At 41.1% G+C, this 23,507-nt stretch overlaps 1 protein-coding gene across 1 annotated transcript in view; it reads left to right on the top strand.

The window, feature by feature from the left end:
• pxna (paxillin a) overlaps window positions 1-23,507 on the top strand; it is a 166,437-nt gene that overhangs the window by 138,784 nt on the left and 4,146 nt on the right. The window contains exons 8-11 of the mRNA XM_063034458.1: window positions 3,595-3,777; window positions 4,183-4,356; window positions 5,644-5,725; window positions 8,660-8,808. Of these exons, the coding sequence (XP_062890528.1) occupies window positions 3,595-3,777; window positions 4,183-4,356; window positions 5,644-5,725; window positions 8,660-8,808 (588 nt within the window). The remainder of the gene's footprint in view (window positions 1-3,594; window positions 3,778-4,182; window positions 4,357-5,643; window positions 5,726-8,659; window positions 8,809-23,507) is intronic.

The following is a 23,507-nucleotide window of genomic DNA, read 5'->3' as shown; positions in this document are numbered from 1 at the left end:
CCTTTTTACATTAGCAATGGAAATGTTTTACTTTGATATCTCCCTATCACTTGTATAAATGATAACATGTTCAGTTACTCATTCAGTAATTATCATTCACAGCCATGGCATATAGATCAAGTAATTGTCCATTTGATACACGTCCTGTAAATTAGAATTATTATTTTTCTGTTATAATTTTCTTAAAATCTGCTAGATTTCTCAAATATTTTCACAATTCTCTTTTGGCTGCGTTTCTAGTATTATCTGATAGATTAATCGTTGTGCATGTGAGAATAAATATCGCTTTGCTTTTCCTTTCACTTGCATTAATTTCTTATTCTCACCAGCATAGTGGGCATATTATTTCTGTTTCTTTCCATTGGAATTACAGTGCCTATAAAAAGTATTCACCTCCCTCTCTCCCCATCCCCCCCCCACCAGATGTTTTCATGCTTTATTATTTTACAACTTTGAATCACGGTGGATTTAATTTGGCTTTTTTCGACACTGACTAACCAAAAAGATACTTCCGTGTTAAAGTGAAAACAGATTTCTGCAAAAATGATCTACATTAATTGCAAATATGAAACACAAAATAATTGGTTACAGAAGTATTCACCCCCTTTAATACGCCTTTAATATGACATACCAAATCATCACTGGTGGAGCTATTTGGTTTTAGAAGTCACATAGTTAGTTAAATGGAGATTACCATGTGTAGTCAAAGTGTTTCAACTGATTGTAGTAAGAAATACCCCTGCTTCTGGAAGGTCCTCCTGCTGATGGTAAAAACTACACATAGAAACATAGAAAACCTACAGCACAATACAGGCCCTTCGGCCCACAAAGTTGTGCCGAACATGTCCCTATCTTAGAAATTACTAAGGTTACCCATAGCCCTCTATTTTTCTAAGCCCCATGTACCTATCCAAAAGTCTCTTAAAAGATCCTATTGTATCTGCCTCCACCACCGTTGCCGGCAGCCCATTCCACGCACTCATCACTCTCTGCATAAAAAAAATACTCCTGACATCTCCTCTGTACCTTCTCTCAAGCACCTTAAGCCTGTGCCCTCTTCTGGCAGCCATTTCAGCCCTGGGAAAAAGCCTCTGACTATCCACATGATCAATGCTTCTCATCATCTTGTACACCTCTGTCAGGTCATCTCTCATCCTCCATCGCTCCAAGAAGAAAAGGCCGAGTTCACAAGGCACGCTCCCCAATCCAGGCAACATCCTTGTAAAATTTCTCTGCATCCTTTCTGTGGTTTCTACATCCTTCCTGTAGTGAGGCGAAAAGAAATGAGCTCAGTACTCCAAGTGGGGTCTGGCCAGGGTCCGATATAGCTGCAACATTACCTCTCAGCTCCTAAATTCAATTCCATGATTGATGAAGGCCAATACACCGTATGCCTTCTGAACCATAGAGTCAACCTGCGCAGCTGCTTTGAGTGTCCCATGGACTCGGACCCCAAGATCCCTCTGATCCTCCACACTGCCAAGAGTCTTACCATTAATACTATATTTTGCCATCATATTTGACCTACCAAAATGAACCACTTCACACTTATCGGGTTAGACTTCATCTGGCACTTCTCAGCCCAGTTTTGCATTCTATCAGTGTTCCGCTGTAACCTCTGACAGCCCTCCACACTATCGACAACACCCCCAACCTTTGTGTCATCAGCAAACTTACTAACCCATTCCCCTCACTTCCTCATCCAGGTCATTTATAAAAATCATGAAGAGGTACACGATGAGAACAAAAGAACAGTCCAGGCAACTCCGCAAAAAGAAGATTGAAAATCATGTCAAGAGATAGATACAAAAATATTTCCAAGTCACAGAATATCCTTTGGTGTACAGTTAAGTCAATCATCAAGAAATGGAAAGGATATAGCACAGCTGTAAATCTGCCTACAGCAGACCATCCTCAAAAACTGAGTGACCGTGCAAGAAGGGAACTAGTGAGGGAGGCCACCAAGAGACCTTAGACAACTCTGGAGGAGTTAGAAGCTCTCGTGGCTGAGATGGGAGAAACTGCGCATACAACAACCTTTACCTGGGTGCTTCTTCAGTGGCAGGTTTATGGGAGAGTGGCAAAAAGCCACTGTTGAAAAAATTTCACACGAAATGTCGGCCAGAGTTTGCCAGAAGATGTGGGAGAATATGAAGTCAGCTGGAAGAAGGTTCTTTGGTCTGATGAAACCTAAGTTGAGCTTTTTGGCCATCAAGACTAAACACTATGTTTGGCATAAGCCAAGCACCACACATCATCAAAATCACACCATCCCTACTATGAAGCACGATGGTGGGTGCATCATGCTGATTGGATGCTTCATTGCAGCAGTCTTTGGAAGGCCTGTGAAGGGAGAGGGTAAAATGATTGCAGCCAAATACAGGGAAATCCTGGAGGAAAACCTGATGCAGTCTGCAACATAACTGCGACTTGGGAGAAGATTTGTTTTCTAGCAAGACAATGACCCCAAACGTAAAGCCAAAGCTACACAGGAGTGGCTTAAAAACAACAGTTAATGTTTTGGAGAGTCCAGACCTTGTTCCAATTGAGTATTTGTAGCTGGACAAGAAAAGGGCTGTTCGCTCACGATCCCTGTGCAATCTGACAGAGCTTGAGCAGTTTGGTAAAAAAGAATGGGAAAATTTGCAGTGTCCAGATGTACAAAGTTGATAGAGACCTATCCACAGAGACTTAAGGCTGTAATTGCTGCCAAAGGTGCATCTACTAAATACTGTCTTGAAGGGTGTGAATATTTATGAAATCAATTATTTTGTGTTTTATATTTGTAATTAATTTAGATCACTTTGTACAGATCTTTTTTCACTTTGACACAAAGAAGTTTTTCTGTTAATCAGTGTCAAAAAAAGCCAAATTAAATGCACTGTGATTCAATGTTGTAAAACAATAAAACATGAAAACTTACAAGCGGGAGAAAACTTTTTATAGGTACTGTGTATTGGGTTGGTGAATGTTGTAGAGTTCACTGACAAGAGGACTACAAATCACACTCACACAGGTTCAATTAAATAGATTAGGTACTTTGGAGGGGGCACAATCTTAAGGTTTTGTGGTGATTTGTCAGCTGTATAGAACCTCATCACTATATGGCTAATAGGTAGTCAAAATTAAAATGCCAAGGTCCTTCATAAATGACCGATGTACAGTGAGGTTTCCATAGTAGATAAAGTTTTATAGGTTGTCTCTGTTGGTTCGCTGATATAGTACAGCACTTCTCTCTTCAACATCAGATGATGTTTTATGGAACTATAAGGCATAAGTATAGTAACTATCCTATGTATATATTTGTGATTACGGTAAACTTATGATACATCTTAGAAGAAGGTGTATGTTTATATGTGCATATTAAACATATATAATGAAAAAAGTTCATGTGTTTATTTTTTTGTAGATGATGTTATATCTAAGGTGATGTTATTATATTTAAGGGTTAACTATAAGCTAATTAAACTTGGTAAAGGTGTTGTATATCAGTAAATTAGATACCCAGGGAAAAACCATTCTGAATATTATTCATGTTCATTAGTCAATGTAATACAAACTGTAATTAATATGACTTTATTTGCTGATTGATAGATGATGACCCAGTCAGGATCTAAAGGAAAACCAGGAGGTCCTTCCACTGTGACAGGTCCTCAGAAGGCTGGAAGCCAACTGGATAATATGTTGGATGAATTGCATGTTGGACTAAATAAATTGGGAGTTGCAACTGTAGCAAAAGGAGTGTGTGCTGCGTGCAAGAAACCCATAGCCGGGCAGGTAAGAACACTTAGGATTAAAAGTGACTTTGTTTGTTTTAGATGCCATTAGAAGTAGCTTGAGGTGCAATAGGTTTGCATTTTAATGGGTCCAATATTACTGCAGAAAAAAAACACTTCTGTGTTACTTTTGGTTTCTAAAGTGAAATACTTTCTTTTTATCTACCCTTTGCACTTGTCCAGATTAAATTTCATCTATCATTGCCTGGTTCACTTTTCCAGCCCACCTGGATCCTATTGTAATCTTCACCATCAACTACACTATCAGTTTTGGTGTCGTCATCATCACATACCCTTGATTAACAAGCCTTATTGTATAATTGTATACAAGCTAGTATTTAAGAAGTGGGATTGTGTGTTGCTTTTCGTGCTTGTAACAAACGCTAAAGAGTGTTCATTTTGTCAGGTTGTTACTGCAATGGGTCGTACTTGGCACCCAGAACACTTTGTGTGTACCCACTGCCAAGAAGAAATTGGCTCTCGGAATTTCTTTGAGCGGGATGGACAGCCATACTGTGAGAAGGACTATCACAACCTGTTCTCCCCACGCTGTTACTATTGTAATGGACCCATTTTGGATGTGAGTATCTCTGATATCTGCATTGTGAGGACGCTTCATCTGTCAGTAACAGGAGTGAACATAGTTCATATATACTATATCCCTGGGAAGGTTTCTTTCTGAGAATTTTTGTTGTTGATGGAATAGATTGCATTAAAAACTGAAGATATTGGGAAGAAGTGTTTGGTGGTATCATGAAATTTCTTGGAGGCCAATGTTGTGGAGTTGCATTCGTGTTCAGCATTTTAATAGTTTTATGCCACTCATCATGGTGCACAGACATGGCAGCTCTGTCTCAGTCTTGCTCAGCTGACCTGGTAAACCGAACAGGCAAATGTTGTCCATTTTATCTACCAAGGGAGTTTTCTGCCTTCATCCTGTTTGCAGTGTACGTTCCATCTCAGGCCAATGTCAGGCAGACATTCAGGGAGCTGACCACCATGATTAGCAATCACGCAACAGCACACCCGGATGCCTTCCCTATCATTGCAGGAGATCTCAACCAAACCAGCTTAAAGAAGTTTTTGAACAACTACTACAAATACATCATCTATGGAACCAGAGGAGCCAACACACTTGACCACTGTTATATCGAGAAAGCTTACCATGCGGTCCCACACCCATATGTTGGAAAGTTTGATCACCTGGCTGTACTTCTCCTGGTGTATAGGTAGATGTTAAAGACCACCACACCAGTGATGAGGGCCAAGAATGCATGGTGAAGGGAGGCAGAGGAGTGCCTACAGAACTGCTTTGAGTCAGTGGACTGGACAATATTTAGGGACTCGTCTTGAATTTGAATGAATACTTCATACAGACCTATGTGGACGAGTACAAACTAGACGTACCCAGACCAAAGTTTGTGGATGAACCAGCAGATTTGTAGTCTGCTGAGGGCTAGATCTCCGGTATTTAAGACCCGTGATCCAGCACAGTACAAGAAATCCAGGTGTGACCTGTTGAAAGCTATTTCAAGAGTGAAAATAAACATTTCCATTTGGAGTTAGAGACTGAATCAGATGCACGTTACCTCTGGGAGGGCTTGCAGGCCACTATCTCCTTGGTTCATCATTAAAGATCCCTGTTACCCAGAACATGCCCACTTCTCATTGCTACCATCAGGGAAGATATCATTGTAATTTGTAGATTCTTTTATTATTATGTGTTGTAATGTACTGCTGCTGCAAAACAACAAATTTCAAGACAAGTGCCAGTGAGATTAAACCTGATTCTGATTATAAGTAACTCTGGTCTGGTTTGCTTCATTTTTCTCTAATGATTTATTTATTTTTATGTTCTTTTTTGCAGAAAGTGGTGACTGCACTGGATAGAACATGGCACCCTGAACACTTCTTCTGTGCTCAGTGTGGCGCTTTCTTTGGACCAGATGGTATGTTGCTGTCACTGATACTTAGTCTCTCTTGCAGTTTGGCCATTCGTGGTTCTATCTTTTAGAATTGTTCAATACAATTACTAATTAGCAGTGCATTTCCAGAATAATGTTTATCATCTGATTTCAACGCTGACCATTCCAATTACGGTTAAACCAGGCAGTATGCAATGCCTTTAACACATTGGAAATAGTAAAGCAATTTGTACTAATAACACCAATGATTCACTGTACTGCTAGCAGACGTCTTTGGGTATTTGGAATTGCCAATTTTTAACATTTCTATATTGTTTGTATACTGAACAATAAATATATATGCTACTTTTGCATTAGGAAACATTTTGAACTTTTATACATTCTTATAAGTACTCAGTACTTATTTGTTTGTTGTACCAATGCTTCAATTACATTTATTAGAATATCTCCCAGAATTGCTCCTTTTCTGTTCCATAGGATGATATCTAATTGTCCTGGTTATACATTCTGTTCAGTAAAATCAGCTGAATAGAATCATTACCCAGTTTTCTATGCCTATTATTTTCAATGAAGTTCTAAGTAGTCAGAGACTTGAACATGCTGAGTGCGAATTAGTAAAAGGTAAGAGTGCTGCCATGAGAGGTGTTGTTTGTGCAGACTTAATCTGCATAATAGAATCAAGCAGTCAGGAAATCAGTGTGAACATTTGTCCCTCCCTCAATCACACAGAAGTTGTGATGGGGAAATTATGTTCTGAAACTTTTGTCTCAGTTCTTGGTCACTCCTGATTGATAAGCCTGAGCCATTGGGTGAGCGTAATGGCACCATTTGTCTTTAAAAAATAAACATTATATATTGTTTCTAAACTTCCCTTTCTCCAATCTCTGTACTTTTTATATATCATGCCTGCTTATTATTGCATTTAACCTAATGAATATAATTGCTCTTCCTGTAGATATTGCTATCTTCCCAGTGGAAGACAGCACTTGCTGCATGAAAATGCATGATTCAAGTGCAAGCAACATGCAGATTCAGATGGTTCAGTAGTCAGCAGATCTCCTCCCACTCAAAGTTATCAAACCTATTTCTTCTAACCTTTGGTGAATTTTAAAAATGAGAGCATTTAATAAATTAATAAACTGCCAGTGCTTGAAAACTGGAATGAAAAATCCATCTATGGAAAGAGAAAGAGTCAACATTTCAGATTGTCAGAAGTGTTCTGACTTCTGAACTCTGCTTGTCTTTAACCAAACTCAGATTTATTTATCATATGCACATCAAAACATGCAGTGAAATGTGTTACTTGCATTATCAACCAACCCACCCAAGAATATGCTGAGGTCAGTCCCAAATGTATATCAAGTGTAATCACTGTAATATCAGCAATAAATGGCATTGTGCAGCTAGTGGAGTCAGTGCCTTACGGTGCTACGGACCTGGGTTCAATTCTAACTGCAGGTGTTATCTGTGTAGAGTTTGCATGTTCTCCCTGTGACCTCGTGAACTTCCTCTGGGTTTTCTGGTTTCCTCCAATGTTCCCAAAAATATGTGGGTTGGTAGGTTAATTGGCCGTTCTAAATTGCCCCTAGTATGTGAGTGAGTGGTAGAATCTTGGGGAAACTGAAGAGAATGTGGGACAATTACAAATGGGTTCAATGGAGGATTAGTGTTATATGCTGAGTTGGTAGGCCCCAGGGAATGTTGCTATGGTGTAGCTCTTTCAGATTTTATAAATTAATGATAAACCAGAAATATTTAAAATGATTGATGCTACATCATGTATGTAAATGGATAGTTTGTCAAATTGTTTGAATCCTACTAGAAATCTGTTGCTAATGGAAGTGACATCAGACTATGGATTATTGTAAAAGCTCATTGGTATCACTAATATCCTTCAGGGAAGGAAATATACCTATTTTGTCTGGCAAAAAGGCAATCCCAGGCCAAACATTCTCACTGTTAATAGGCTTTTGAATTAGCTTTGCAAGCTTCTTAGTTATATGAAAACTAAATACTTCCCTAGCAAACAATTTATTATGGAATAAATGAACAATAAAACTCCCACTTGCATAATGCATTCTCTGGTGCAATAGGAAATTATTTCCATGCTCCTGAATTTTGGTAATGTGCTGTAATCCCAAAGCAGAATTTAGTGTGATCTCTTCGTTTTTTGCTTCAACATTGTTGGATGTTTATTTAAATATAGAAATTATGAGAATTTTAAAACAGTTTGTGATTAATGGTGACCAAGAGTATGTCTGAATAAAAGAATCCAGAAACGATTTTCTTTCTATAAATTTGAACCTATATGATGCATATTCTTTGTTTCCATAATATAAATAAAGATTTTTTTCTATTATTTGCTTTTCACAATAATGCTGAAAATATAGAAACTAGGGATTTTTTTTTCATTTACTTGATTTAATCAGACCCATGCAAACTTTTCCCCGAGTGACAGTTTTAGTAAAGAGATTATTCCTTCATGAATAAAATAATCTATAATTTTGACATCACAGTTTACATTGTACTGTGTCAGATTTCTCTTGTTCTTAAGCACTACTTGAATCCTTTGGTAATCAGAGTAGCAGCCACGTTATCTAATCCAATTAAGCATGTTTCTTAGGTTGGGATAAGTAGCTGAAGAATATTGTGTGAATGAAGAGCACTAACCTATGGAACTGATGTCAGCATTGTCCACTATTACTGTAGTTGTTAACTATAATTTTTCATCTTCTGAAGTTAACTAATTTTGCAGTACTGCACATAGGAATGGGAGTTTCAACAAAATTCTATAAGACTCAGCCCACAGTTTTTTTAATTGTATACTTTTATTTTCCACTATGGGTTAAGTTGGCATGACTTCATCAATAACGGCAATTCACCTAAGGTTCTACTAGAATATTGTAGATTGGGTTGGTGTGTGTGGACTGACTGCAGTAAATATATTCCCTTTTACAGGATTCCATGAAAAAGATGGGAAAGCCTATTGTCGCAAAGATTACTTTGACATGTTTGCTCCTAAGTGCGGTGGTTGTGCACGAGCTATTCTTGAAAACTACATCTCAGCCCTCAATTCACTGTGGCACCCAGAGTGTTTTGTGTGTCGGGTAAGAGAATCAACAACCTGAGAGTTTGGCTTAGAAAGTGTTAAGTATTATAGCAATGCTGTATGTTAGTAACTGTTAGATTTTGTCATTACATTAGAAAGGAATTTGAAAATTAGTATATAATTTTATACTATGCATGATGCTGCATTCTGGTACAGTATGGAGTTTTTTTTCGAGCTGAGAGTAATTGTTATGTCCATGTCAGCAGTTTATAACATGGTATCCTGTTGTAGTGGTAACTTCAGGCAGTAACATAAATAACTAATTACCAGGCACCATCTAAGGCATAGTACTGGATATACTGTAGTCCACTGACACTGGTCAGCACATTGATGCATTACTCAGCATTGTCTTTGATGGAATAATTTGACTGAACATCTTGAATTTTCCCTTTGTAGTTCGTCAGCCTTCTTATAAACTCAGATTCGTGCAAGAATGTTACAGATTGAATCAAGCCCTGATCTAAAGGCTGAATTCAGTTTATCACAATTGTGGGGAGAAAAATAACATACTTTTAACCCACTTACAAATTCTTCAGCAGAAGAATGAACATGGAAGATATCTGACAAAAGAGCAGTCTTAATAAAGATATATGGTTGTTTTTTCAGGCCAATGGGTAATGAGGCTGGAGGGGAGTATGGGAGAGGAAAAGAAATAGGAGGACTGGAGGTGAATTAGAAAAACTCACTCCCAAAAACTCTTCCCCATTTTAGTGCTACCCACCCCACACACTTGACCCACTGGATCCTCTTTCTCCCTATCTTTTCCATCTGTCCTCCACCTCTCTGTTGATAGTTTACATCAATCTTTCTTACTTACAGATTCCAGCACTTGGATCCAAAGGCTTCACTTTGTGCCACCTTTATCTCTCCTTTCCGCACCTGACTTCATCAGCCCTTTTTTTTTCCTTGTCTGCTTCAACCTATCACATACCTGCCTATCTCCCACCTTCACCATTCCCCCTCCCCTCACCTGTCTCCTTCACCCCATCATACTCTACCCCTCCTCAGTCCACCTATCACCTGCTTGCCCTGTTTCACTCCTTCTCCTATCTTTATTACAGCTTTATACATAAAAGTTGCTGGTGAACGCAGCAGGCCAGGCAGCATCTCTAGGAAGAGGTGCTGCCTGGCCTGCTGTGTTCACCAGCAACTTTTATGTGTGTTGCTTGAATTTCCAGCATCTGCAGAATTCCTGTTGTTTTTATTACAGCTTTCTTTGCTTTCCACTCTCAGTCATGATTCAGGGGTTCAACTCAAAACATAACCAATTCTTCCCTCCACAAATCCCTTCTGGCTCGCTGAGTTCCTCCAGCAGATTTTTTTTGCTCAATATACATGTGTATGTTCATCAGCCTTAACCTTTAGCTATCCCATCATTGTTGTCACGTGAGTCTGCAGAGGAGAACCAGTATATAAAATTCCCACACAAACTAAGTTTCTCCATGGACTTGCTGAAGATTACGGATTTCTGATGAATCAACATGTGCTGGTCCCCAGTTCTAAATTGTCCTGTACTGTCCGCTATGTAGCAGGTTCTGAGCTGATGTAGCTATCAGATGCATTGTCAACCACTTCTTCTGATTTGGGCATTGTTCAGGTCTGTGAGCCACATTACAAAATGCTGGAGGATCTCAGCAGGTCAAGTAGCATCTTTGGAGAGGAATAAGGTTGACATTTCAGGCTGATGCTCTTCAACAAAGTGCTGCTCATCTCCATAGATGCTGCTTGACCTGTTGAGTTCCTCCAGCATTTTGTATATGTTGCTCAAAATTTCCAGCATCTGCACAAGGTCTTTTGTCTACGTTCAGCTACGTGAGTCTGCCAACTACTAGTGCTTCTGAAGTTAGGAAAGCTTGGGAATGTGGTCAGAGTGAGTATTGTGGAATGGATTGGGCTGGAGTATGGCAGAGAACCATGTTTAAACCATCTATATTTTGTAAGGCAAAATAAATTGTGAATGAAAAACTATTGCTGTGTGGCTCGCTGTGGTAGAGAGGTAGACCTCTGTACTCATGTGGTGTCTCTGTCTTCGATGATGAAGGACGATGTTACTGTGGTTCTGCGTTATGGATTGGATTATTGCATTTATGCACTGTAGACTTCTTTATATTCTGTGTTTTTCATCCATTCCTTTCCTTTTTGTTGTGTTGAAGAGGGGGTTTGGGGGTCGGTGTTCTTCTGCTCTATTAGTCTTTATGTGGGGGCGGGGAGAATTCGGGGGCCAAAGTTCTTGTATTTTGTGTGGGGGAGGGGTTTTGGGGGGTCAATGTTCTTGTATTTTGCGTGGGGGAGGGGTTTTGGGGGGTCAATGTTCTTGTATTTTGCGTGGGGGAGGGGTTTTGGGGGTCAATGTTCTTGTTGCATTTTGTGTGGGGAGGTGTTTGGGAGTTAATGATCGTGATGCTGTTTTTTTGTGTGGGGGTGGGGTTGATGTTTGTCTCTGAATGACTCATGGTTTTTCTTTGTTTCGTAGCTATCTGGAGAAGACAAATCTCAGATTTGTATATGGATACATTAATAATAAATGAATCTTTGAATGTGAAATGCTGAGGACAAACATATGCATGCCATCTGTCTCAGTGGTCTCTGAACCTCTGTTGGCGATGGGCTGTGAGGTGACTTGGCTTATAGTTCCCCACACCTTCTTACGAATAGCTTCTGAAGGCCACAGTCAAGCTTCTCACTGTAGTTGTGTGGCCTTCTGCGGGAGGGTGGGGAGATGGAGGGTGAAGTGCAGCATATTGCAGTGTGTATGTGAAATGTCTGCCATGCCTGAATGGCTGGAAGTGTGTCTGATGTGTGAATGTGAGTGCTGTTGTTGGAGGATGGGATTTGTTTTCCCCCCATTTGTGATCAGATGTGTGCGGTTATTACACTTCTCCAGTACTGAGACAAGTCCCCCTTGGACCTACTTTTATTCAGCCCTGAAGTGAAGATTGCCCTATGTTACTTGAAATATAGGAACTTTAAAAAATGTTTTCATGCTCGATTATTTTTTGGGGCATAGTTTTAGCTAAAGTTCGTTATTTTTTCTTGAATATGTGTTGTTTTACCCTTCTGCAACTAGAAATCAAAAAACCCAGCTTCCAGGCAGCTTGTGATTTCTGTTTTCTATATTTTTGTGCCCGATATTATGGATTTATTTGGCACTTGTTACTTATTTTTTTAAATGAATTGCATTTCCGCATTTCTTGTGTTTTAAATTGCCCACAAAAAAGTTTTCCTTTCCCTTTGCTCGCATTAATCAGCCTTTCTGAATTCCCCTCCCTTCCCATTCCCCATATAAGCTGAATATATTTTCTTTTCTTCGGTGGAGTACAACTTGTCAGTGATAAGTATTTTGTCATTGTATATCTTGTTAACTTGACTTGTATTGGTACCTAGTTCACAGCTGTCTTATATAGAAGTTCACAGCTTCTATATAGAAGTGAAACCCATATGTATACCGTTCTTTCTAATAGACCCCACTACTCCATTGTTTTCCGGACAGCACACTCAACTTGTATTAGGGTTAATAACATTGTATCCTTGACGGAATAGTTGTAGAAGGCTTCTCCCAGTTTTATTTTTGGTTCCCATGATCCAGATTCTGTAACACTGTCAATATTTATGGCATCTTCTAACTTAAGTTGTTTAGATGCCCATTTGCAGCAATTCACCAACCTCACAACTTGCTGCGCTGCTCAGCTCCCCATAGTGCTAATAAGGCCGGTAGTTTCTCACACTCGTCAACCCAGCCCACCTACTCAGGATTTGCAATCCAGACATGCAATCAACACTGATCAGCACACCTGATTCTCAGGGTCCTGTGAGTCATTTTAGTTTCCAGTCACTTCCAAGCCCTTATGCCCCTCAGCTGTCTCCTCTAACCCGATGTAACTAGAGACTCCAAAGACTGACAACTGGATCAGCTGAGTGTTAGGAGAGTAAACAAAGTTGTTCAATGTGAGCATAAACAGTGGTACAGGGAAAATTAGGGTGCAGTTTTCTAGATAAGATAATCTGGGGATACCTGCGCTTGTACCCACCACCTGTCTCTCCATTAGCTGAATAGGAAAACTGTCATCAATATCAAATCATACTGAGCAGGCAATTTCCTGAGGATAGGATCCATTGATAGTGATAAGGTAATCTCTTGGATACAGGACTGTCAGTAACCTGCCTTGCACCTTCTATACACATAAGCTCATCCTAAACTCAGCTATCCCCATTATAACTTGCACGTCAGTCCAGTTACTCACGTGTGTTTTTCTGACTTGTTTTTATTTTAACATTTGTATTCATTTTCAAATCCGTTGACTTCACCTCCATCTACATCTGTATGACAATGTACAGTGGCATGCAAAAGTTTGGGCACCCTTGGTCAAAAACTGTGAATAATTAAGTGAGTAGAAGATGAACTGATCTCCTAAAGTTAAAGATGAAACATTCTTTTCAACATTTTAAGCAAGATTAGTGTATTATTTTTGTTTTGTACAATCTTAGAGTGGAGGGAAAAAAGGAAAGGAGCACCATGCAAAAGTTTGGGCACCTCAAGAGTTTTGAGCTCTCAGATAAATTTTACCAAGGTTTCAGACTTTAATTAGCTTGTCAGGGCTGTGGCTTGTTCACAATCATCATTAGGAAAGACAAGGTGATGCAAATTTTAAAACTTTATAAATGACTCCTCAAACCTTGTCCCAACAATCAGCAGCCATGGGTTCCTCTAAGCAGCTGCCTAGCACTCTGAAAATTAAAATAAACGATGCCCGGAAAGCAGGAGAAGGCTATAAGAAGATAGCAAAGCATTTTCAGGTAGCCGTTTCCTCAGTTCGTAATGTAATTAAGAAATGGCAGTTAACAGGAACGGTGGAAGTCAAGTTGAGGTCTGGCAGAGCAAGAAGACTTTCCAAGAGAACGGCCCGTAGGATTGCTAGAAAGGCAATTCAAAACCCCCATTTGACTGGAAAAGACCTTCAGGAAGATTTAGCAGACTCTGAAGTGGTGGTGCACTGTTCTACTGTGCAGTGACACCTGCACAAGTATGACCTTCATGGAAGAGTCATCAGAAGAAAACCTTTCCTGCTTCCTCACCACAAAATTCAGTGCCAGATGTTTGCAAAGGAACATCTAAACAAGCCTGATGCATTTTGGAAACAAGTCCTGTGGACTGAAGAAGTTAAAATAGAACTTTTTGGCTGCAATGAGCAAAGGTATGTTTGGAGAAAAAAGGGTGCAGAATTTCATGAAAAGACACCTCTCCAACTGTTAAGCATGTGGGTGGATCGATCATGCTTTGGGCTTGTGTTGCAGCCAGTGGCAAGGGGAGCATTTCACTGGTAGAGGGAAGGATGAATTCAATTAAATACCAGCAAATTCTGGAAGCAAACATCACACTGTCTGTAAAAAAAAAAAAGACCTGAAGATGAAAAGAGGATAGCTTCTACAACAGGATAATGAACCTAAACACACCTCAAAATCCATAATGGACTACCTCAAGAGGCGCAAGCTGAAGGTTTTGCCATGGCCCTCACAGTCCCTGACCTAAACATCATCGAAAATGTGTGGATAGACCTCAAAAGAGCAGTGCATGCAAGATGGCCCAAGAATCTCACAGAACTAGAAGCCCTTTGCAAGGAAGAATGGGCGAAAGTCCCCCAAACAAGAATTGAAAGACTCTTAGCTGGCTACAGAAAGTGTTTACAAGCTGCGATACTTGCTAAAGGACGTGTTACTAAATACTGACCATGCAAGGTGCCCAAACGTTTGCTTCGGGCCCTTTTCCTTTTTTGTTATTTTGAAACTGTAAAACATGGAAATAAAAAAGTTTTCTTGCTTAAAATATTAAAGAAATGTGTCATCTTTAACCTTATGCCTTTTGGAAATCAGTTCATCTTTTACTCGCTTAACTATTTACAGCAACAGAAATTTTGGACCAGGGGTGCACAAACTTTTGCGTGCCACTGTATGCCTACAGCCTATCAAGGTCTCTATACTTCAGTTTTGATCTTTTTGTATATCCTCTGTTTTCATTGGTTATGCTGAGCTGTTTATTTGCTAAGCTTTAAAAAATTCCATTCTAACCCGCCCTCTCTTTTTTCGTTTGAGAATTTCCATAGCTTTAAAGTTACAAAACTTGAATTATTATACATTTAAAGTAGAAATAACTTGAGAATTGACTCTCAAACAGAAATGGACACAATTTAATACGATACAACGGAAGAAGATTATAATGCTAATCAGTGATCAGGTTCTTTCAGCAAAGTAATCAGAAAATATTCTGTTCCCAAATTGACTAATTTTCTTCTTATCTTGTATGCTGTACCTAATCCATAAACAGTCCTGGTTGGGACTTTAAATTGCTGATTAAGTTGCCTTCACACTAAATACACGTGTAAAATATCATTTTCCTTGTGTTGTTAGCTGTTTAATATGAGCAATACTTTAGTGATGCATGTCATTCTGTTCAGCCAATCTCTTCAGTATGTATGCAAGCACTGATTTTAACAGGAAATTGAAATGATGGGGGAGGGGGAACTCAGGTTGTTTAGATTTCTGAAAACCTCATTGAAATAAAAGTTGTGGCTGTATGATCAAGTTGTACAAGAAATAGAGGGGCTGAATGCTTTACTACATTAATACTTTGTAAGATTATTTTAAGATATTTCCACAACAAGATTGTAATCTTGAATGTTGAAATAACCTTGAAATATTGATGTCAATTTTATAATCTAAGCTTTCAGCTTTGAAGAGCGATACAGATGTTGAACTGAAACAAAGCCATTTTGGACATCTCTTCCTGACAGTGACTGGGAAAGAGAAACTCCTCTATATAAAGTTTTGTGTTTTGAAATATTTCCTTCCACCCAGACACTTGAGTCCAATGGTTCAATACAATATCAGAGAATGTATACAGTAATAAAGGCATCCGTTAGTCTTGCGAGACCATGGATCTGCCCCTGGAAAGTCTTCACTCTCCAGGGCGCAGGCCTGGGCAAGGTTGTATGGAAGACCAGCAGTTGCCCATGCTGCAAGTCTCCCCTCTCCACGACGCCAATGTTGTCCAAGGGAAGGGCATTAGGACCCATACAGCCCGGCACCAGTGTCATCGCAGAGCAATGTGTGATTAAGTGCCTTGCTCAAGGACACAACACGTTGCCTCGGCTGGGGCTCGAACCCATGACCTTGAGGTCACTAGTCCAATACCTTAGCCACTTGGTCACGTGCCCACAACAGTATACAGTATACATCCTGAAATCCTTAAAACAGAAAAAAAAAACAAAGAATGAATGACGGATAAAGTTAGAACCCCAAAGCCCCCTTCCCCTCTGCCACCACAAGCAATAACAAAAACATCAACCTTCCCCCTGCCTCTCCGCCACTTCCTCCAGCAAAAACAACAACTCCCACCCCCTACCATGCAAGCAGTAGCAACGCCTGCAGAGAACATAGTCTACAGTCCATCAAAAACTGCTGTCTATCCCAACACTTCGATATCTCAAACAAGCTCTCTCTCACTAGTAAGGGAGAGAAATATTTTGCTCCTGCCACAATGGGAGGGGAGACCAACAGCTTTCTGTTTTGATGTTACAATCTGCCATGTCACTTGTCCAAGGCTTCTGACTCGAGGACCAACAGACTCTCACTCACCATCAAGAGAGAGATTGTTCAAGTGCAGAGGCCTTATTTCAACAGTAGTGTACACTGTCTGCCTACTATCTCGATGTTTCAATCTCCCACGATGCTTCAGTTGGTGACATTGGTGAGGAATCAGGCCGCACCCCAAAGGCACACCTCTTCCAGCCCGCGGCTGGAGATATTGAAGCGCTAGGCTGCTCGGCGAATTTGGAGAGCAAGAACCCACCACCCGTGAAGAACTGTAGTTTGAGCTGCAGCTGTACCGACTCCGACAGGACCCCAGTCACCTTGAGAAAGAAAAAAGACATATGAGAAGAGGAGAATTAAACTTTCGTGGATGAACTGGAAGAAATTGCTGAGGTCCACAATAACCTATTGTGCCATCTTTAGCTCCTCCCACTCCTGATGTCGATTAGTGATCAATTAGTAGACTATTTGAGGGTAGTTCATGCAAATCATATGCTTGAATAAACTCTTCTCAGGCTTCCAGCTGGGTACAGGTGTCAATTATAACTGGCGTTTTGATGACAAACTCTGCCATCTTCATCAGGGATGATGCCGAGGCATGTCTAGTCCGGTGATACATATATCCCCGTCGTCCATCCCTCCTGATTGGTTAGTCCTCATCCAGTCAGGTTTCCACTCTCCCACCTTGTTTACAACCAAATTCCAGTTCTTACTGAGAGCGAGACTTTTGTCTTTGTTGAAATTCTTTTCCTCTAGTTTTATTTCAATGGCTTCCTTCAGGTGTCCCCAAAAGCCATTGGTACAGCACAGTAGTTTTGTGCTGTTGAAGTCAATCCTACGGCCATTGCAAATGCAATGTTCTGCTACCGCTGATTTCTCCAGGTAACCCAAACGGATACGCTCTCTGTGCTCCTTGATGCTGGTTTCCACTGTGTGTTCCATCTGGCCAATATGCGCTGCTCCACATTCACAGGGAGTTCTGTAAAAGCCAGCCATTCAGAGACCCAGGTCTTTGACCTGCATAAGCTGTGATTTGAGCTCCCTTGCGGGTTTGTGGATCGTATTAATCCAGTTTTCTTCAGGATTCTGGCAATCCTTCCAGAAACTGTGGAAATATAGGAAAGACAGGTGGTAGCAATGAGTTCATCCTGAGGTTAAAAATTTAATAGAGTTGGAGGTCTCCATAAGATATAGGAGCAGAATTAGGCCATTTGGCCCATCAGGTCTGCTCTGCCATTTCATCATGGCTAATCCATTATTCCCCTGAGCCCCAATTTCCTGCCTTCTCCCCATAACCCTTCATGCCCTGACCAATCAAGGATCTATCAACCTCCGGCTTAAATATACATACAGGCTTGGCTGCCACAGTTGCCTGTGGCAAAGAATTACACAGATTCACCACCCTCTGGCTAAAGAAATTCCTCCTCATCTCCATTCTAAAAGGACACATCTTTATTTTGAGGCTGAGGTCTCTGGAGTTTGACTGTCCCGCCATAGGAAGCATCTTCTCCACATCCATTCTATCAGGGGCTTTCAACATTCCATAGGTTTCAATAAGGCCACCACCCATTCTTTTGATTTCCAGTAAATAGCCATCAAACGTCCTTCATATTACAAGCCATTCAATTCTGGAATCATTTTCGTGAACCTCCTTTGAATCTTCTCCAGTTTCAGCACATCCTTTCTAAGATAAAGGGCCCAAACCTGCTCACATACTCCAAGTAAGGCCTCACCGGTGCTTTATACAGTTTCGACATTACATCTTTGCTATTATATTCGAGTCCTTTTGAAATGAATGCTAACAATGTATTTGCCTTCCTCACCACAGACTCAACCTGCAAATTAACCTTTAGGTAATCCTGCACAAGGACTCCTAAGTCCCTTTGCACCTCAGTAAAAACATAGAAAACCTACAACACAATACAGGCCTTTCAGCCCACAATGTTGTGCCGAACATGTACTAACTTTAAAAATAACCTAGGGTTACCAATAGCCCTCTATTTTTCTAAGCTCCATATACCTATCCAGGAGTCTCTTAAAAGATCCTATCGTATCTGCCTCCACCACCGTTGCCGGCAGCCCATTACATGCACTCACCACTCCTTGTGGAAAAAACTTACTCCTCTGTACCTACTTCCAAGCACCTTAAAACTGTGCCCTCTCCTGTTAGCCATTTCAGCCCTGGGAAAAAGCCTCTGACTATCCACACGATCAATGCCTCTCATCATCTTATACACCTCTATCAGGTCACCCTTCATCCTCTGTCGCTCCAAGGAGAAAAGGCTAAATTCACTCAACCTATTCCCATAAGGCATGCTCCCCAATCCAGGCAACATCCTTGTAAATCTCCTCTGCACCCTTTCTATAGTTTCCACATCCTTCTTGTAGTGAGCTGAGCAGAACTGAGCACAGTACTCAAAGTGGGGTCTGACCAGGGTCCTATATAGCTGCAACATTACCTCTTGGCTCTTAAATTCAATCCCATGATTGATGAAGACCAATGCATCATATGCCTTCTTAACTACAAAATCAACCTGCGCAGCAGCTTTGAGCGTCCCATGGACTCAGACCCCAAGATCCCTCTGATCCTCCACACTGCCAAAAGTCTTACTATTAATACTATATTCTGCCATCATATTTGACCTACCAAAATGAACCACTTCACACTTATCTGGGTTGAACTCTATCTGCCACTCTCAGTGCAGTCTTGCATCCTATTGCTGTCCCGCTGTAACCTCTGACAGCCCTCCACACTATCCACAACACCCCCAACCTATGTGTCATCAGCAAACTTACTAACCCATCCCTCCACTTCCTCATCCAGGTCATTTATAAAAATCACACAGAGAAGGAGTCCCAGAACAGGTTTCTGAGGCACGCCACTGGTCACCAACCTCCATGCAGAATATGACCCGTCTTCCACCACTTTTTGCCTTCTATGAGCAAGCCAATTCTGGATTCACAAAGCAAGGTCCCCTTAGATCCCATACCTCCTTACTTTCTCAATAAGCGTTGCATGGGGTATCTTATCAAATCCCTTGCTGAAATCCATATACACTATATCTACTGCTCAACCTTCATCATTGTGTTTAGTCCCATCCTCAAAAAATTCAACAGGCTCTTAAGGTATGACCTGCCTTTGACAAAGCCGTGCTGACTATTCCTAATCATATTATGCCTCTCCAAATGTTCATAAATCCTGCCTGTCAGGATTTTTTCCATCAACTTACCAACTCACTGATTTATAATTTCCTGGGCTATCTCTACTCCCTTTCTTGAGTAAGGTTGATGTTCTGGAGCATGTTGATATTAAGGGAGAGGAGGTGTTGGAGTTGTTAAAGTACATTAGGACAGATAAGTCCCCGGGGCCTGACGGAATATTGCCCAGGCTGCTCCATGAGGCAAGAGAAGAGATTGCTGAGCCTCTGGCTAGGATCTTTATGTCCTCGTTGTCCACGGGAATGGTACCGGAGGATTGGAGGGAGGCAAATGTTGTCCCCTTGTTCCAAAAAAGGTAGTGGGGATAGTCAGGGTAATTATAGACCAGTGAGCCTTACGACTGTGGTGGGAAAGCTGTTGGAAAAGATTCTTAGAGATAGGATCTATAGGCATTTAGAGAATCATGGTCTGATCAGGGACAGTTAGCATGGCTTTGTGAAGGGCAGATCGTGTCTAACAAGCCTGATAGAGTTCTTTGAGGAGGTGACCAGGCACATAGATGAGGGTAGTGCAGTGGATGTGATCTATATGGATTTTAGTAAGGCATTTGACAAGGTTCCACACAATAGGCTTATTCAGAAAGTTAGAAGGCATGGGATCCAGGGAGGTTTGGCCAGGTGGATTCAGAATTGGCTTGCCTGCAGAAGGCAGAGGGTGGTGGTGGAGGGAGTACATTCAGATTGGAGGATTGTGACAAGGATCTATTCTGGGACCTCTACTTTTCGTGATTTTTATTAACGACCTGGATGTGGGGGTAGAAGGGTGGGTTGGCAAGTTTGCAGACGACACAAAGGTTGGTGGTGTTGTAGATAGTGTAGAGGATTGTCAAAGATTGCAGAGAGACATTGATAGGATGCAGAAGTGGGCTGAGAAGTGGCAGATGGAGTTCAACCCGGAGAAGTGTGAGGTGGTACACTTTGGAAGAACAAACTCCAAGGCAGAGTACAAAGTAAATGGCAGGATACTTGGTAGTGTGGAGGAGCAGAGGGATCTCGGGGTACATGTCCACAGATCCCTGAAAGTAGCCTCACAGGTGGATAGGGTAGTTAAGAAAGCGTATGGGGTGTTAGCTTTCATAAGTCGAGGGATAGAGTTTAAGGGTCGCGATGTAATGATGCAGCTCTATCAAACTCTGGTTAGGCCACACTTGGAGTACTGTGTCCAGTTCTGGTCACCTCACTATAGGAAGGATGTGGAAGCATTGGAAAGGGTACAGAGGAGATTTACCAGGATGCTGCCTCGTTTAGAAAGTATGGATTATGATCAGAGATTAAGGGAGCTAGGGCTTTACTCTTTGGAGAGAAGGAGGATGAGAGGAGACATGATAGAGGTGTACAAGATAATAAGAGGAATAGATAGAGTGGATAGCCAGCGCCTCTTCCCCAGGGCACCACTGCTCAATACAAGAGGACATAGCTTTAAGGTAAGGGGTGGGAAGTTCAAGGGGGATATTAGAGGAAGGTTTTTGACTCAGTGTTTGGTGCGTGGAATGCACTGCCTGAGTCAGTGGTGGAGGCAGATACACTAGTGAAGTTTAAGAGACTACTAGACAGGTATATGGAGGAATTTAAGGTGGGGGCTTATATGGGAGGCAGGGTTTGAGGGTCGGCACAACATTGTGGGCCGAAGGGCCTGTACTGTGCTGTACTATTCTATGTTCTATAACATCTGCAACCCTCCAGTCCTCCGGAACCTCTCCCGTTCCCATTGATGATGCAAAGATCATTGCCAGAGGCTCAGCAATCTGCTCCCTCACCTCCCACAGTAGCCTGGGGTACATCTCATCTGGTCCAACTTGATGCGTTCCAAAAGTTCCAGCACATCCTCTTTCTTAATGTCTACATGCTCGAGCTTTTCAGTCCGCTGTAAGTCATCCCTACAATCGCCAAGATCCTTTTCTATAGTGAATACTGAAGCAAAGTATTCATTAAGTATCTCTGCTATCTCTTCCGGTTCCATACACACTTTTCCACTGTCACACTTGATTGCTCCTGTTTTCTCACATCTTATTCTGTGTTTTATATTTTCTCTCCATTTAGAAAATAGTCAACCCTTTCTTCTACCAAAGTGCATGACCATACACTTCTCGACGCTGTATTTCATCTGCCATTTTTATGCCTAATCTGTCTTGAGTCCTTCTGTAGCCTCTCTACATCCTCAGAACAACCTGCCTTTCCGCCTACTTTCATAGCATTTGCAGAATTTGCAACAAAGCCATCGATTCCATCATTCAAATCATTGACATATAACGTTGAAAAAATTGGTCCCAACATAGACCCCTGTCAAACACTACTAGTCAGGAAAGGCTCCCTTTATTCCCTCTCTTTGCCTCCTGCCAATCAGCCACTGCTTTATCCATGCTAGAATCTTTCCTGTAATACCATGGGCTTGCAGCTTGTTAAGCAGCCTCATGTGTGGCACCTTGTGAAAGACCTTCTGAAAATCCAAGTACACAATATCAAGTGATTCTCTTTTGTTTATCCTGCTTGTTAGTACTCCAAAGATTCAACAGTTATGTCAGGCAAGATTATCCCTTCAGGAAACCATGCTGACTGTGGTCTGTTTATCCTGTACCTCCAAGTACCCTAAGACCTCATCCTCAGTAATTTACTCCAACATCTTCCCAGCCACTGAGGAAAAACTAACTGGCCTATAGTTTCGTTTCATCTGCCCCTCTCCACCATTGAAGAATTTTCCCATTTTCCAGAACGATTCCAGAATCTAGTGATTCTTGAATAGATTATTACTAATGCCTCCACGATCTCTTCAGCTACCTCTTTCAGAACTCTGGGGTGTGTTTCACAAAGACCTTCTCCCTATTTATGGTAACTTCACTCACTTCATGCCCCTGACACCTGGAACTTCCACCATACTGCTAGTGTCTTCCATAGTGAAGGGTGATGCAAAATACTTGAACAATTCACCTGCTATTTTGTCCCCCATTACTATGTCTCCATCATAGTTTTCCATTGTTCCAATATCCATTCGAGCCTCTTTTTTACAGTTTATATATCTGAAGAAACTTTTGGTATTCCCTTTAATATTATTGGCTAGCTTACTTTTGTGTCCCATCCTTATCTTAATGACTTTTTTAGTTGCCTCTGCTGGTTTTTAAAAGCTTCCCAATCCTTTAACTTCCCACTAATCTCTGCTCTACTATATGCCCTCTCTTTGGCTTTTATGTTGGCTTTGAGTTCTCTTATTAGCCACAGTTGTGCCATCTTTCCTTTAGAATACTTCCTTCTGTTTGGGGTGTATATGTCCTGTGACTTCCGATTTACTTTGAGAAATTCCAGCCATTGCTGCTCTACTGTCATTACTGCCAGTGTTTTTTTCTAATCAATTCTGGCTAACTCCTCTCTTGTGCTTCTGTAATTCCCTTTATTCCGCTGTAATACTGATACATTCTGACTTTAGCTTCCCCTTCTCAAATTTCAGGGTGAATTCAATCATATTATGATCACTTGCCCCAAAGGGTTCTTTTGCCTTAAGCTCTCTAATCAATTCCAGTTCATTCCACAACACCCAATTCAGAATAGCTGATCCTCTGTGAGCTGCATTAAAAAGCCATCTCATAGGCACTCTACAAATTCCCTTCCTGTAATTTGGCACCAACCTGATTTTCACAACCTACCTGCATTTGAAGTCCGCCATGACTATTCTAACACTGCCCTTTTGGCATGCATTTTCTATCTTCCATTGTAATTTGTCGGCCACATCCTTACTGCAGTTTGGGGGTGTCTGTATACAACTCCCAACAGGCTCTTTGCCGTTCCTTAACTCTATCCACAATGATTCCGATCCTATGTCACCTTGTTCTAATAATTAGATTTCATTTTTTATCAACGGAGCAACATCACCCCCTCTGTTTTCCTGCCTGTCCTTTTGATACAG

The sequence above is a fragment of the Mobula hypostoma genome, chromosome 27 (assembly GCF_963921235.1).
Source record: "Mobula hypostoma chromosome 27, sMobHyp1.1, whole genome shotgun sequence".
Taxonomy (NCBI): Eukaryota; Metazoa; Chordata; class Chondrichthyes; order Myliobatiformes; family Myliobatidae; genus Mobula; species Mobula hypostoma.
The sequence above is the reverse complement of the archived record's forward strand: the minus strand, read 5'-3'. Positions and strand labels throughout refer to the sequence as shown.